Below are 14,993 nucleotides of genomic sequence, written 5' to 3' on the forward strand. Positions count from 1 at the left end.
TTCTCTTGCTGGACAGACATCCCGTTGAGGATTGCCAAACCAAGGCTCCAGAACTGGCTGCAAAAGACATTTTATTTGCCCTCCCAGATACAGCAAAAGGTATTTGGATATCTGACTCATTGCTCCTTTCCTTCCCTCCCACCAGGGGTCCTTTTCTTTTTCATTTATGTGAATAACCTCTTGCAACTGTAATTACTGATAGGGAATAACTTCAGAAAAGTCTTACCTTCACAGTTTTTCCCATCAGCTGCCACTTGAAAGCCAGCATTACACACACAGTGAAAACTGCCATCTGTATTTATGCATCGTCCATTATTACAGATACGACCATTCTGTAAGCATTCATCGATGTCTGAAAGCCAACCAGAAAGAAAAATAACATTTTGGGAGATTCCTTTTTAATACTCAAGAGAAATTTTCCCCATTTGCCCTTCCCACAGATTTTTAAACCCCCATGGAAACTGTATTACCTGAAAAATTATTGATATTTTGATTTTCATAACTGAACATTATGGGGGTGGAAAATGTTTGTCAGCTTGAAATTTCAAGTTGCTGTGAAAGAATTTCAGTGATCACTACCCTGCAGCTTTCTCAAACAATAATCACAATTTCTGCAGTTTTTTTTCTGCTCATCATTAAAATATTTTTACTGAACTTTAATTTAACAGTACCTAACTACTTAAGGAAAGATGTGGTAAAGTGTGTCTTTTGCTGCTGCTTTGTAAGATAACAGGAAAGTACAAGATTTTCCCACCTCAGAAGAATTTCTCCTGCTTACTTTGTATTTGAAACATCAGATCCTCATTCCCCTCTCTCTGCAGGAGGTGCTTGGCAAGTGCTTTGGAGGACCTGAAGAGTGATATCACACGAGGCTGGCAGCTCTCCCTCTCCTCCAAAGGAGGGGAGAGGAGATGCTGAGACAGACTGTCTAGACATTTTTCAGATTGCTCAGTATTCTCCATCAAGGCCTGGACCATCTCCCAGAGATTCCTGCACACAGGGGACTCTGCTCACAGAGATCACAACCAGCCATGCAGACCTGTCTATTATGCACCCACGCTTCCCAAATACCCTGGGGGTGCCCTTCCCTGAGCCCTGTCTGTGGAAATGCATTACTGCACTTCAGGAAGAAGTGGAGCACAGGGTGTCCTCCCAAATGCCCCTGCTCTCTGGACACTTAGGCCAGGGGAGCTGATATTTCTTGATAGTGTGAACCTATACTTGCCTTCTTAGCAGCACGCTAGTTCTGTGAAGAGTCTAAGAAATCCCTGAAAATCACTGTTTTGCAAGCAAGCAACCATGCCAGCAGAGGCACGAGCTGCTCAGTGACCACTCACCGCAGCAGCAGCTTGCAGCCCTCCACCAAAAGTGTACAGGCTTGATAAACCTCATTTGATAAACAAGCATCATCAAGCAGCAATGCATATATGTGAGTTTCCTCTCTGCTCAGTCCCTTTTCACCCCACTTTTCTGACCCTTGATTGTATCCGTGTCTGGCTTCAGCTACTCCACCAGCTTTCTTCCTTAGGACAGATAGAAATGCTACAGCATCTCAAGGCCTTTTAATTTTTAGAGCTGGTTTTGTATTTTTATGCATCTGATGCCATTTAAATGTGTTGAAAATTAATACTGAACCTCATTGCTCTTTACATACATACACAGCTAATCAGAGTCCCACTACTAGTCCAACGTATTTCTAATTTTCAAATGAAATATCACCATTTTTCCTCCTCAGAGAAACTTGCAAAACATCAAAGTTCCCTCTCTTAATGAAATATCCAAAACTGCTGTCATCTCCCTGTAAGACCTGACCTCCTCTCATCAGAAATGTTGAGCAGATTATAGTAACCACTTAGCTGTTAAAGCACACAGTTATAGCTAATCATCATAAAATTTCACCTTTTTTGAGGTCCATTTCATATCCTCTCTTCTGCAATTGAGAAGCATTTTTGTTCAAATCATTAATCATAATATGACTTTATTCACCTATGTCTCCAATTAGGATATTAATTCAGCCAAGCTCATACTAGAATTTTAAGGAATCCTAAGAATGGATGCATCAGTAGCTTGCAATACAGATTGCAATGTTTAGTCACCAATCAGTCATCATGCAGAAGAAACCCTCCCATGGAACCTCAGAGCAAGGAATAAACAAACATCTGGTCATTATGGAGATTTTTTCAAGAGCTTGAGAGACTTTGTAAGGAACACATTTCCAAAAGCACATCAGCACAGATATATCTGTACATGCAAAAAAATAAAATCTCAACATCCAATTCTACAGCAAATGCTGATTTAGCAGGCACCAGTGCTATATGTACATTTTGCCAAATGCACCCCACTAGCCTTTTTCTTTTTCCTATACTGGCCCTAAAAATTATTTTAGAAAACAAAGATTCTGCACATCGCAGCATTTTCTGCTCTGTCTGTCAAGCAGGCACAGCTCCCATAGACTGCAAAGGAACTGCTAAGTGACCACACTTAAATGCCATTAAGCTACTGGGCTTCTGACAACCATGTGTTTGTGTAATGAATCAGTCAAATTAAAAGTGTGTGACAAAAATGACTCATGAGTAAATTCATCACAGCTGAGACTCCCCTTCAGCACTCCCTCACCACCAGTCAGCTGAACTGTGAAGATGCTTCCGCAACACGGCTGCTTGGCAGCAATTAGGTCAAATACTCCCCAGCAACAGGCAGCAGTGGTGCTGGCTCTGCATGTCTTCCTGGACCAGAGAGCGAGCTTCTGTACCACAAACACCTTTCTGATTCACAAAAGGAAGGAAAGAAATGCACACTAATACAGGTAACTTTCTTCTGGCTTTTTAGAAACTTTCTGCTTTAGACTGAGTGCACGCTCTGCACCCTGCACCCAGTGCAGGAAGCAAAATATGAAGACAAGCTGTGACTCTGAGTATTCAAACATCCTGTTTCATTTAGATGCTTCATTTCTTATGGCATATCAAAGCAATCATTTATTCTTCTGCCAGAAATCTCTCATCATGCCTTAATTATAAAGGACTGCATCCATCTACCTTTACAGTTGAATCCCTACCCCAGGTTGGGAGTCACAAAACTCTGAGAGGGTTGTTGATCACTGAGGAGCTATGTGGTCCCACTCCCGTAGGAAGACAGGATGAAGACCATCAGGACTAGAGTTGAGTCAGATCTTCAGAATAACTATAATGAATAACTTCTGAGGCTTCCCCATCTAGACTTTCCCTACCTTTTTTTTTTTTCACTACTTTTCCATATCTAAGTTTTCATTGCTGCAATTTATGTTGAGCTGTTTCTCTGGCAGTGAGCAGAGACAACACACAGGCAGTGTAACCTTATATTTACCCACTGGAAGTTTTATCTTTCCCCCCAGCTTCCTTAGTCTTTTATACATAAAGTGTTTCTCCAGTGAAGGGATGCTTAATTGTCCTTTAGATCTTCAACCAGCAAAAGAAAATAGTCTTAATATTAAAAAAAAAAACCCAAAAAGACCTCAGAAAACCAAGAAAATATGTATCTTCTATTTCAAAGCCAAAAATAGTGCCAAGATCCTTCTAGCACAAGACAAAATGCCTTTTCTCGTAACCCAGTCAGTGAACAGCCAGCTCCAGCAGGTCAGTCATTTTTACTGCCATATCTGAATTTCTTTTTTTTTTTAAACTCCCATATTTGACCCATCTGTTAAATTTTGCTTGAAAACTATTTTCCCTCCTGATACGTAGACAATAGCAGATGTGGCTGTATGCCCGTTACCTCGGCACTCTGTTCTGGTGGCCGTGCTCTGATACCCAACACGACACTGGCAGATGTAGGATCCTTGTGTGTTCACACAGTCTCCACCAACGCATGGATTCCTTTCACATTCATCAATATCTGTGGAACATGGACAATACAATTTTATTACCACACTGGCTGACAGTTATTTTTGCCTGCAGGGGTATTTTGTCATTTTGTACTTGGAGAAATAGTGCCCTTCAATCCCTAAGAAAAGGGGACATCACTGAGATCCCAACAAAAGACCCCATGTTTTAAGATAAACAGGATCTGGGAAAAATGTAATTTTCAGTAAAATACTGCATGTGTGAGAGGTAGAGGCCTTAATCCTGTATGTCCACATTCCCAGCTCCACTGAAGATTTTGACAAAACCAAAATCTTGCCTATAAGAGACAGTTAATCCTTGCTTCTATCGTTGAGCTCTTGCTGAGTTCCAAGCTTAAATGTCTCAAGAGCCCAACAAGATACTACTCATGAGCTTAAAAAGGACTTGTACATTCTACTAAGCCTAAGTTTATGATTTTTTTTAACAATAGGTCATTGCATACTCAAAAAGCTGGTAGCATTATAGAGAGATCATTTTCAATAACTAATAAACACATTATAGTCGTGGGTTAGTAAAATAAGAAATCCTTGCTTCTGTATAATTTTGTTACAGGATTTGTTAAATACTGTTTTAAAGGCAAAATTGTTGTAAAAATAAGTTTGCCATTGAAATCAATCCGTTTGTCAAAGTCTCTTTACTGGGGTTTTTTTTGGAGGTGGGGCTCTTCTATTTAAGAACTCAGTTATTACATTGTGTGGAGAAGAATGTTTTTTTCTCTAAAATGAAATTCCCCTCTGTGATTTACAGCAGCAAACCACATACCAAGGCATTCCTCTCTACCATGCAGTTGGAATCCTTTGTTGCACTCGCAGCGGTAGCTCCCAGGAGTGGGAATACAACGTCCATTTCGGCAGAGATGTCGGAATGCTTGGCAATAGTCAGTTAAGTTCACCGGCAGGATTGCTGAAATAACAACAGTTGGAACAATATTTTAATAGTTCATCATAATAGCTTCTGATAATCTACAACTTGAGCAGGATTTTCCATTAAAAATCAGCATTTACCTTCCATTGTAATGTGAATTACATAGTGGAATAGGAGAGAGAAAATGGCACTTTGACTCTTAGAGATTTGTTTGAAAGCAGCTAACAACCACAGAAATTTTCACTGAGGCAAGTCTGGTTGTGTTTTCATCTTTTGTCCTGTCAAAGAGGAACATTGTCTGCTCATACCTAGAGGTGAAGTGGGTGTGTGGCACTGCAGGGACTCTCCTAAGAGCCTGGAGTAGCAAAGAGCAGGCAGACTGGTTCATTATTTTCGCTTTGCCAGATAGCAGTGAGGAGGGCAGGGATAACCCTGGGAATATGCCTATACTGTCTTTGGCAGGCAGGCATGAGCTGGCTCTGTCCCTACTACCAGCTGACCAGAAGCTGTGCAGCTACGTCAGTGCAGTGTCAGCCTGAGCTAAAATACTTTGCCTCTTAGGCTTATTAGCTCAGCTTGGTGCTGAACCAAGACTAAATAGTTTCAGCTGGTGCCAGTGCAAGCAGAGACTGCTTGCATCTGCACAGAGCATGGGCAAAATCAGCTTATGTTTACTTGCAAAAGAGTATGTGGCTATGCCAAATGATTTCAGGTGGCACATGCCTACTCCAGACCACATGGGCATGTAGTAAATTCTCTGAGCAAAGACAGAAAAAGGGCTATATTAAATTGGTATGTTACTCTATATTGGTAGTCTGCACTGCCTTCCTTCTTACTTTAGGGAAAATTAACTCATCTATGTGTATCACTAAAATAGCTCTTTCTGTGCACTGGGTTAGTCTCCAGTGTCCAGCAGAGTTTTGATCAGTACATTTCCTACCTGGCCAAGTGCAAGTGAGGAAAACAACCTGAAAGAAGTTGCTTTCTCTCAGACAAGCTCTTAAATGTAAATATCTTTCACAACCTAGTCAAAGAGCTATTCAAACTCTGCAGTGCTGACATGCAGCAAAGTTCACAACAGCCTTAAAATAACAGTAATGTAACTACTACAATACAGGAGCCACAGTACAGACAATGAGAATGTAATTTTTGAAACCTGTCTTATCAGGGAGAACACTACTAATGAGGTAGGTATCTTGCCACAAGGTACACGGTAGGCAGGATCTGATTAAAAGGATATCCAGAGCCTCATGTCCACATACAGTATGTAAAAGACACTAACAGCTGGAGTGAGCACACTGCTCTTGAGAAAGGCATGTTTTTAAAGAAGCTAAATGCACATGGTGCAAGGAAAGGTTATTTCTTTCTCTCTTACGATGAACTGGTGGAACCCGAGATGGATAGATGATTTCTGGATGTGGAGGAGGGTAAACATCAGGAATGAGTGGCGGAGGGATGATGTCAGGACGGGCTGGAGGAAGGTCAGGTCTTGCTGGCAGCATAGCAGCTACTGTGCACAATTTACGATACTCGTCTGAAACAAGAAAACATGAATGCTGTTTTAGACTCTTGCAGCCTGTTCCATTTAATACAACACTCCCCCTTTTTGCAGTGTTTCAGATTAGCAAGAACAAATCTTAAATAATCTGGAAAATGTGAGCCTATATGTTTTCTTCATAGCACCAAGCTTTGCTCTCTGAATTGAGTCATTAATCCACAGAATCTCAACACTACTTGTCAGAAGACTGCCAGTAAAAAGGTAACAGAACTGACATTCTGGACATGAAATTGAACAGTGAGGCAGGGACCTGATCCTAATCTACTTAGTCTTCTTTCAAGCAAAAATCTTTGGTGAACTCAGTGTGAAGTTTAACTAAAGAAGGACTTTTGGATTTGATCCCAAGTTAATTTAATCGAAAGCTTGCCACAGAGTTAGAAAAATACTGAACAGGGAAAAAAGCCCAGCTTCAACTGGGTTTCTTAAAAGGTAGCCTCCTAAAACAAAGAAATACAAATATAAGCAATGAGGCAAAACCAATTAGAGAATGAATATACTAACACTATTTCCCTGGGAAAATTAAGTTTGCCAACAAAAGCAGAAACCAAATAAGGTGCAGTCTAAGCAGTGTAGCCAAAGAGAAACCAAGTCAGATCCACAGAAAGTCATCCTTTTCCAGGTGATGGGAAAATGATCTATTTTGCTGTAAGCACAGTCTATGGTGAGTGTGTTGCATTCTCCTATTCTTTAGCTCTAATAGTGGCATCTCCCCTACTGCCCCACTTTTCCTCTTGCCCATGACTCTTTTGTCTTCGGGAAGTCTGGGTTTGGAACTTGCAATCCAAAAAATGCACACAGAGTATCACAATTAAAGACCACATTCCAGCTGACCTAATTCATGTTCACAATTTGTGTGCACACAAGTAATTATTTGTGCAGTATCTTTGAACTTCAAAATTTAAAGTCTGTGGAACAACAGGGAAGAGAAATTTCATAATGGGGGAAAAAATCTAGAGATTAATGAATTCCTGAAACAATATGAAAAATGAGAACAGAAAAATAAAGTAAATGTTGGGAGAACTAAGCTGGATATTTCAGCCTTCAACACTTTCATCATATTTGTTTCTACCTGTAAAACACATTAGAAGCTCTTCCTGAATCACAGAGAATTTGTTGAACAAACGTCATAGCCTAAAGTTCTGCTTTTCCTGGTTATGATGTTTGCATTTATTTAATGCTGTTGGGTGATCAGTTTGTTTCATGTGTCACTGCATTTCACTCTATTGTTCCTTTTAGTCTTTAAATAGTGTCAATGGTAAACCCTGTTACACCACATAAACAATTCCTGCCATATTATAAAAAATTACAGTTCAAGCCTTTTTTATTACAACTTTAATTTCCATGTGTAATTTCCAGCAATTCTGTAGCTACTATTTTGTAGTAGCAACTGGGTCTGCTGCCCACATTTAAAATGCAACTATTAGGTTACATTATGCAGCTAGTGCTCCCCTTTATATTGCAGTAAATTTCCATTTCAGAGTTAAAGATGCTTTGGGCCACTGGCAGCTCTAAATTCCTTGTCTTGCTTTCTCAGGATACACTAAGTAAGGAATATCTGAACTTGATTAAATAATGACAGCAATACCTTAAATGCATGTAAAGCTTTTCAAATCATTTCAAAGCACTTTTAAAAAGAGTAATTTATAGTCTCAATTTATATCTCAGGTCAGAAGCAAAACCAAAAAAGAAGTGGCATGTAACCATGATCTGGAAGACCTTGCATGGATTTATGAGTCAGGAAGTCCTGGGTTCTAGCTCCTTCTCCATGACGTCTCAGTCTGCAGCTTTGGCCAAATTACTTTACTTTTCCACCAAGTTTACTCACCAGTTAGATATGAATAATTAGAAAGTATTTGAAGAAAGCAAGAACTGTGTTAAGACTGAAAAATTTTTCCTTGTCTTCCTATTTCAGATGGTTATCAATAGAGTGCACTATGTTTTTAGCATTGTTCTAGCCAGTTTTCAAGTTTTAACATGCTAAAATGTTATTAATGAGACAGTGACAGAAACAGAAAGTCTTCCAACAGTTCTGATTGTAGATTTCTGCTCCAGTATTACACAGTTTCACTCAAAGGATTAAAAACAAGAATAATAAAATCTCCCATATATGAACTCTGACAATTTCTTCAGTTACACTGCTATAGTGTTACAATCCCATTCCTCCATAAACTCTGCACCTCCCTCAACTTCCTCTCCCATGAATTCTTAAATTTCTTGTATTCTCCTTTTCTAAAGGACTTTATTAGGTCTCCAGTCCTAAACAATCTCAAAATCAGCTTCCCTCCAGTCCCTCATACTTAGTTTAACAATCTTCACCATCACCATCTTCTCTCAATTCAAGTGATACATTATCTGAGGATCTCAATACACAAGGAGGCAATAAAGAATTTTGGTAGCAGAGAGAAATTATCTTCTGTGTCAAATTTCAGGAAATATATGGCACCTCAGAAAGCTTGTCATGAGGAAGGAAATCCTGGTTTCCCAATGATAATGAAAATGCAGAGGGAATAGGGATGTATTAGAAGGGTCTAGAAGAAGTAACTTGATCTTGAAAAGGATGTTGAAAACAAATCTGAAGCAGGTAAGGTCAGAGTAACTTGACTACAAAACACTAATTAGCAACAAATAATTCTTTGTCTGCTTGCCCTCCTGGAGGTCCTGAGCACTCATAGGGGGCTTTGCTTGAGCAGAGGACTTGGACTAAACAATCTGCCAAGGTGCCCTTCAGCCTTATAACCATTCTGTGTAGTTCTTTAATGAAAACACTACAGATAAAAACCAAACAAAAAGAAATCACTGCTAATTCAGTGTTCAGCCATGCTGACGAGAGCTCAGGTGGGTCCATACCGGTGGATCGGATGGGGCACATTTCTGGAGCGGTGGCAGGAGCGGACGCCCAGCAGCGGCCGCTGTCACAGCAGCACTGCATCTTGGACAGGGGCTGCGGCAGCTGATTGCCACAGCGCCCGTTGCTCAGCGTGGAGAAGCAGAATCCAGGGCGCACGTCTGCCAAGAGAAGGAAACAGATGGGTGACTGTCAGTTCAATGGGGAACGTGGCTTTCACAAAAGGGAAAGGTCCCATTTTTCTGGAGTGATTTGCATTATCAATGGCATAGCCCTTGCAACATTACAAGAATCAGAAAAACAAAAAAATCTAGACAATATTTAGGCTGCATATATTCAGTATATAACAATATATGCTTCCATGGCCCTAAAAAAATAACTGCAGTGTCATCTTTATTAAAGGTAGAACCAGATCAATTAAGTCTTTATTTGAAAGCACTGATGCACGGCAATAAATTCACAGCCTTGCAATTCACAAAGCATTAGTTCATTTTTCATTAGTCATGGCTTCCCCAGCTGAAGTATGTAGTGATTTGACAAGATATAGTCTTGCAGGCAAGAAAGTGCAACACAGTTTTAACTGGTGCAATCACACTGTTTATGGAGATCTGTTGGCTTCCTGTCTGAAAAGGATCTGCATGTATCGTACAAAGAATGTCCTGTACACTGATTTTATATACTCAGCTCTGTGCAATGTTGTTAGAGATAGGTCAGCTTAGAGAAGGACAAGAAAATGTGGATGGGACTAAAAAAAAAATAATAAAAAATAATCTTGTGATAGCACTGAAGCTTTAAGGAATTGCTTCACAATATTTCACATCATGCCAAACTCAATATAAGCTGTAATGTGATTTGACGCTGCATGATAAACCAGACCAAGTTTGTTTCTAAAATATACAAATAGTTGCTGTCAAAATGTAGTGGAAAAAGTTGCAGATCTAGTCTTAAAACAGAAGACATCATTCCCTAAAGAAACAGTACTTCAAATATCCAGGGCATGGTGAATTCATCTGTCTAGTACCAGTGCTTTCCAGAATTCACTAGCTACACAAATGCATATAAAAAAAAACAGGGGAGTTTTTTACTATTTTGAGGAAATTGACATATAATGATATGTTGTGAGAATCTGTGACAGTTCTGCCTTTGATTAGCTGGAACCCTAAACATGGATATTACTGACAATACAGCTAAAAGAGTCAGTTGGCCTTTATCTCCAAACTTTATTTATATCACTCATACTATCATATGATGGAAACCTGAAACAGAGAACAAAAAAATCAGGTTTCAGTTCTAATACTGGTTCTCCATTTTCTCCTGGTGCCCAGCTAAACTGCTACACATATTTACTCCTTCATCTACCCTCTTAAAAATCAAATAGAACTCCTTGGAGTTGAAACTGTTCTCCAGTACCCCTGGAGAGATACTCAGTTGTTTGGTGTGATGGTGGGGTGGATGGGAAGAAGGAAGTAATCTAACTGACCTAATCATCATCTTTTGTAATTCATCCTTCTCCATTTTAGTCAGTACCAAGTTTTGAAACATTTAAGGGCAGTAATGGAAAGTGGAAAAGGAATCTACATGGGATCTGTGCAAGTACACAATGTGCCATGAAGAGATAAGCACACAGCAAACAGCTTTATCTACCTACAATTTTAAGAGTGTGTCCAATAGCCACATCATTTTCAGAAAAAAAGCCAGTAATTTTATGAGAAAAATACCAAATCTTTCCGTATTTCTAATCAGAAGGTATTATTTTTACTTTCCCCTGCCTTTCTTTTTCTGTTCCAAATGGTAAGAACACACAAACCAGGACAAGAACAGCAGGAAATTACTTTTATCTGTTTCAGTTTTTAGTATTTATTGTTTTTACTAAAAATTATAGTCTTCTGAAATGGCAAAAAATCACCACAAGACTAAATTTCAATAAAAACGTGTCTCTCAAAAAGAAAAAATGTAAAAAGAGGCCATCAGAAAGTAACACAGACCAAACAAATTTATGTCAGCTGGAAGTATGGGCTAGCAACTTTCTTCATTGCACTCTTCATGCATTTGGGATGAGATGCCCTGCTCTTGTTTCTGTTCTTCAGCTCTAGGAGATAATATCTTTGCTTTGTCTATTCTTATTTTTAAGATTTGTAATAATGGAGCTCCTGGTGCATCCTTTGGATATCTGGCCCCAGTGCTGCTGAGCTGGAGTCTCCTAAGGGATACATTTCTCAGAAGCATTTCCTCCTCTCTAACAGAACAGACACGTTCAGCTAACACTTTTCACTAAAGACAGGCATGTTATAATTAAATCAAGAGTACATGTTTTGCCCAGCACTAACACAGATCTGGGCTCTGTCCCTGTGAATATGGCAAGTATGAGTCTGCAAATTAGAAAAGAATCCAAAATATTTGCAGACAATTGATAGTGCTTCCCATTTAGCACATTTTGCCTTGAAGACAAAGCCAAAATTTCAATGATGGCTCATAGTCTGACATATTATTTATTATACCTTGTCACCATTTAAAACTCCAATTCTTTAACTGAATTACTTCAGTCTACAAATACAGGGGGTAAAAATGCTGAGAAACTGCAGGAATATGACATGGGTGTGAATGTTGGGCAGCCCTGGCAGAGCAGTGACTATAAAAAGTAAAGAACAAATGCAAGTTGTGCATCTCTAGAAAATTTCTTTTACGGAAAGGTAAATCTTGCTCACAAATATTACGTACAGGCAGCAATCAATGGTTTAATGATCCATAGCAATTTAGAAGCTATTAATCTGAAGCAAAAAAAGCAACTTAAGTGTACAGTATGGATCAAATCTACAGAAAAGTTATTCTTGGTGATGGAAGGATAGCAGTTTATTTCTTGCAGCCTACAGAAATTGAATGGCACCATTCAAAATTAACCATAACCCAAACTACTTGCAGGTCTCTTGGGAAAGTTAGTATTAGTTGGTACTGATCTCTACGAACTTTGGGATTCTTTCCATTTTTTTTCCAAAATTATTTCCTACCAAAAGTACTAAACAGGATGTTGTCTTGGTTCCTAGTGCTGGCACTGTGTAAGAACCTTTAAATAAATATGCTAAAACTGAGGAAATAAACCTTTCATTTGATTTTTGCTCAAAATTCAGCACTGGCACTGAAAAAATAAATTACTGCACAAAAATGAGAAAAAAACCAATTAATTAACTACTAGACCTGCCTCAGAGCAGGCTGTATACTTCCCAGAAGCATTAACTTCTAACATTGTTCTTTCAGAGCTTTGGCACTGCAGTGGCAGTCATTTCATTCACAAAGCTCTCTGGTTCCCAGTCCAGCCTTTGGAAGATGGGCTCTGCTCAACTACAGTGAAAGCCAGAGAGAACAGTTCTGCCAAATCATCAACGTCATAAAAGCACATAAAAATATCCCATACTTGGTTTATCACATTAGTTCCTTTAATTACAAAGGCCTGCATTAGGGTTTTAACAGTTGGAATGCAAATTTGCTTTTCCAAATGAGTGCTGAATATAAACCAGACTAAATTAAAGACAAGCATGAGTGCAACAATACCAAGGAGACCTTTAAACAAGTTCTAAAGCAACAAATATGACATAACAGAAAAGCTACAGTAAAAAAATAAAAGAGGTCTCAAAGAGCATAAAAACAACTATCCTGCAAATGGAAAACTCATTTCAGAATACATACACAGGCATGTGATATACTTCTACATAAAAGAAGGATTGCAAGTTCACAAGTTGAAATATGTTTCTGACACATTGTTACCCAGTCTTGATATTAATGAATTTTTGTAACACCTACTGTCCTATTGTTCACAGGATTCTACTCACCTATGCATTTTAAGCCATCAGGAGCTGTATAAAACCCTGGAGGACACTTGCAGAAGTAACTGCTAACTGTGTTTGAACACTCTCCTCCATCACAAATTCCAGGAATGGTGCTACATTCATCAATATCTTTAAGACAAAAAGAGATGCAGAGGCAGGTTAGCTAAATTAGTTTCGGCATAAGAAAAGGTATTTTATAATTAGTAGTAATAATTAAATTCAAGGCATAATCAGTAGTTCTGAATTAGCATCTTTCATTAGGCATCTTATAAACAGAAATGAAACAGAATCTAAAAAAATATTGCATCTGCAAATTGAAAATACAGTATCTTTAAACTGCAAAAGTTTTACTGCTTAATATGCATGGATGAACATCTTAAAACTGCAGAAATTTACTAACTCTAAGGAAACTGTAACTCATCCAGTCTGAATTCTGCATACTAGAATTAAGAAAACTGTTTTGGGACCAGAGTGCTAATGTTGTAATGACCACAGTGATCAGGAGCTTAACCATTATCTCCAGCAGCACAGCCTCTCCTGGTACCACACTGAGGCACTGGCTCAGTACAGACTCACAGGGACATTTACCACCTACTGAAGTGCCTGTCCTTCTTACTGCACTCGGGTTTGCCTTGGAAATACCCCACTCAAAAGCACTGAGCAGCTGGGTACTGTTCAACTAATGCAATCTGACAGGATTACAGCTCAGACCAGGATGACTGCAGGCAACAAAAATTATCTTCTCTGACTTTCTCCACTAAATCAATGTTCAGAAGTTTCAACAGGTTTCTAGAGTGTAACCAAAATATCTACTGCAGAAGCCAGGCAGTGTCCATAATTCTCCCTGCATTTTGTCAGTGATTTTAAAATAAAGTTTCCATATCATGATTGTCTTCACTAACAAATCTCAATCCATATACTAAATCATAGATACGATGTAGAAAAATTTTCAAAGTCTACAGGAAAAAAACCTCACAAATTCTTACAACTCATCATAACTGCACAGAGGGAACTTGAAGGGTTTCTTCCACAGCTAGTTTGTATAATCTACAGCTATATGAATAATGACCTCTGTCAGCCTCAAGTGTTCCTTAATTACCACCAGTAGCCTGCCTGTGATGTGCAGTTACTTGGCCCTTGGTTTCCAGTGACTGTCTTAACAATGCAGCTGTATCTAATTAGCACTGCCCTCATCTCCTAGGAACCTGGAGTTCTGCTGAGCTTAAAAACAGCTCACTCTCTTCCATGGTACCTGCAAGAGGAATCAGCCAAACAGAGCAGAAAAGGAGGTTATTCTCTAGACTGCTCAATGACATCTGCTTGTCACAACCATCTACAATCACCCGCTTTCTCTCCTGACAGGGAGCATCCAGTTAGAAATAATGGCATCACAGGACTCTACCCAATCTCTCCTCCAGAGATCTATGAAAACACAGACACATGACTGTAATAATGATTTCACCAACCACAAAAATTTCTGAGATGAAATACTGCAACACCACCCAACACACCAAGGCAAGGAGTGAATAATACCGTAGTCATTAAAAAGGACTGCAAGAGTTTAATGTGACGCCTAAATTGGAATTTGGCCCCAACAGATGGGGGAACACCCAAAGTCCCACAGGACCATTGATGAGCATTTTAGCAAGCAGAAAGGATCTCAGTTCTATTTCTTATGTGAAGACAGTAATATAAAAACTAACAACTCCTGGTCTCCTAGGTAAAGCATGGGATGCTGTAATATTTTTGTGGCCCCTTGCCTTTGCAGGAAAGTAGTGGAGGGACTGGGAAGGCACACAGATAGCCCAAGTTTGCAGACTCAGCCATCCTAAGTGGAGCGGGGCCCTGGGTCCCCTGTGCACACATTCTTCCACAGCATCTTGCTAGTTGTCCTGATGTGGGTCACATTCCTCACTTGGGTGTGTGAGAGGGGTGTGACCTTTTTTTCACTGCTACTTCGAGGATGTTGCCAAAGACTCAAGTCCCAGTGCCCTGGGAGCACTGCTAAGAGACTTCTGGCTTCTGCT

The 14,993-nt window shown here is 39.4% G+C and overlaps 1 protein-coding gene across 1 annotated transcript in view; it reads right to left on the minus strand.

Annotated features, from left to right (window-relative positions):
• Positions 1–14,993, minus strand: part of FBN1 (fibrillin 1) — a 145,836-nt gene that overhangs the window by 73,812 nt on the left and 57,031 nt on the right. The window contains exons 8-13 of the mRNA XM_053988142.1: positions 12,970–13,095; positions 9,148–9,306; positions 6,118–6,276; positions 4,641–4,781; positions 3,751–3,870; positions 227–352 (exon numbers count right to left, since the gene is read on the minus strand). Of these exons, the coding sequence (XP_053844117.1) occupies positions 227–352; positions 3,751–3,870; positions 4,641–4,781; positions 6,118–6,276; positions 9,148–9,306; positions 12,970–13,095 (831 nt within the window). The remainder of the gene's footprint in view (positions 1–226; positions 353–3,750; positions 3,871–4,640; positions 4,782–6,117; positions 6,277–9,147; positions 9,307–12,969; positions 13,096–14,993) is intronic.

The sequence above is a fragment of the Vidua macroura genome, chromosome 12, assembly GCF_024509145.1.
Source record: "Vidua macroura isolate BioBank_ID:100142 chromosome 12, ASM2450914v1, whole genome shotgun sequence".
In the NCBI taxonomy this organism is placed as follows: domain Eukaryota; kingdom Metazoa; phylum Chordata; class Aves; order Passeriformes; family Viduidae; genus Vidua; species Vidua macroura.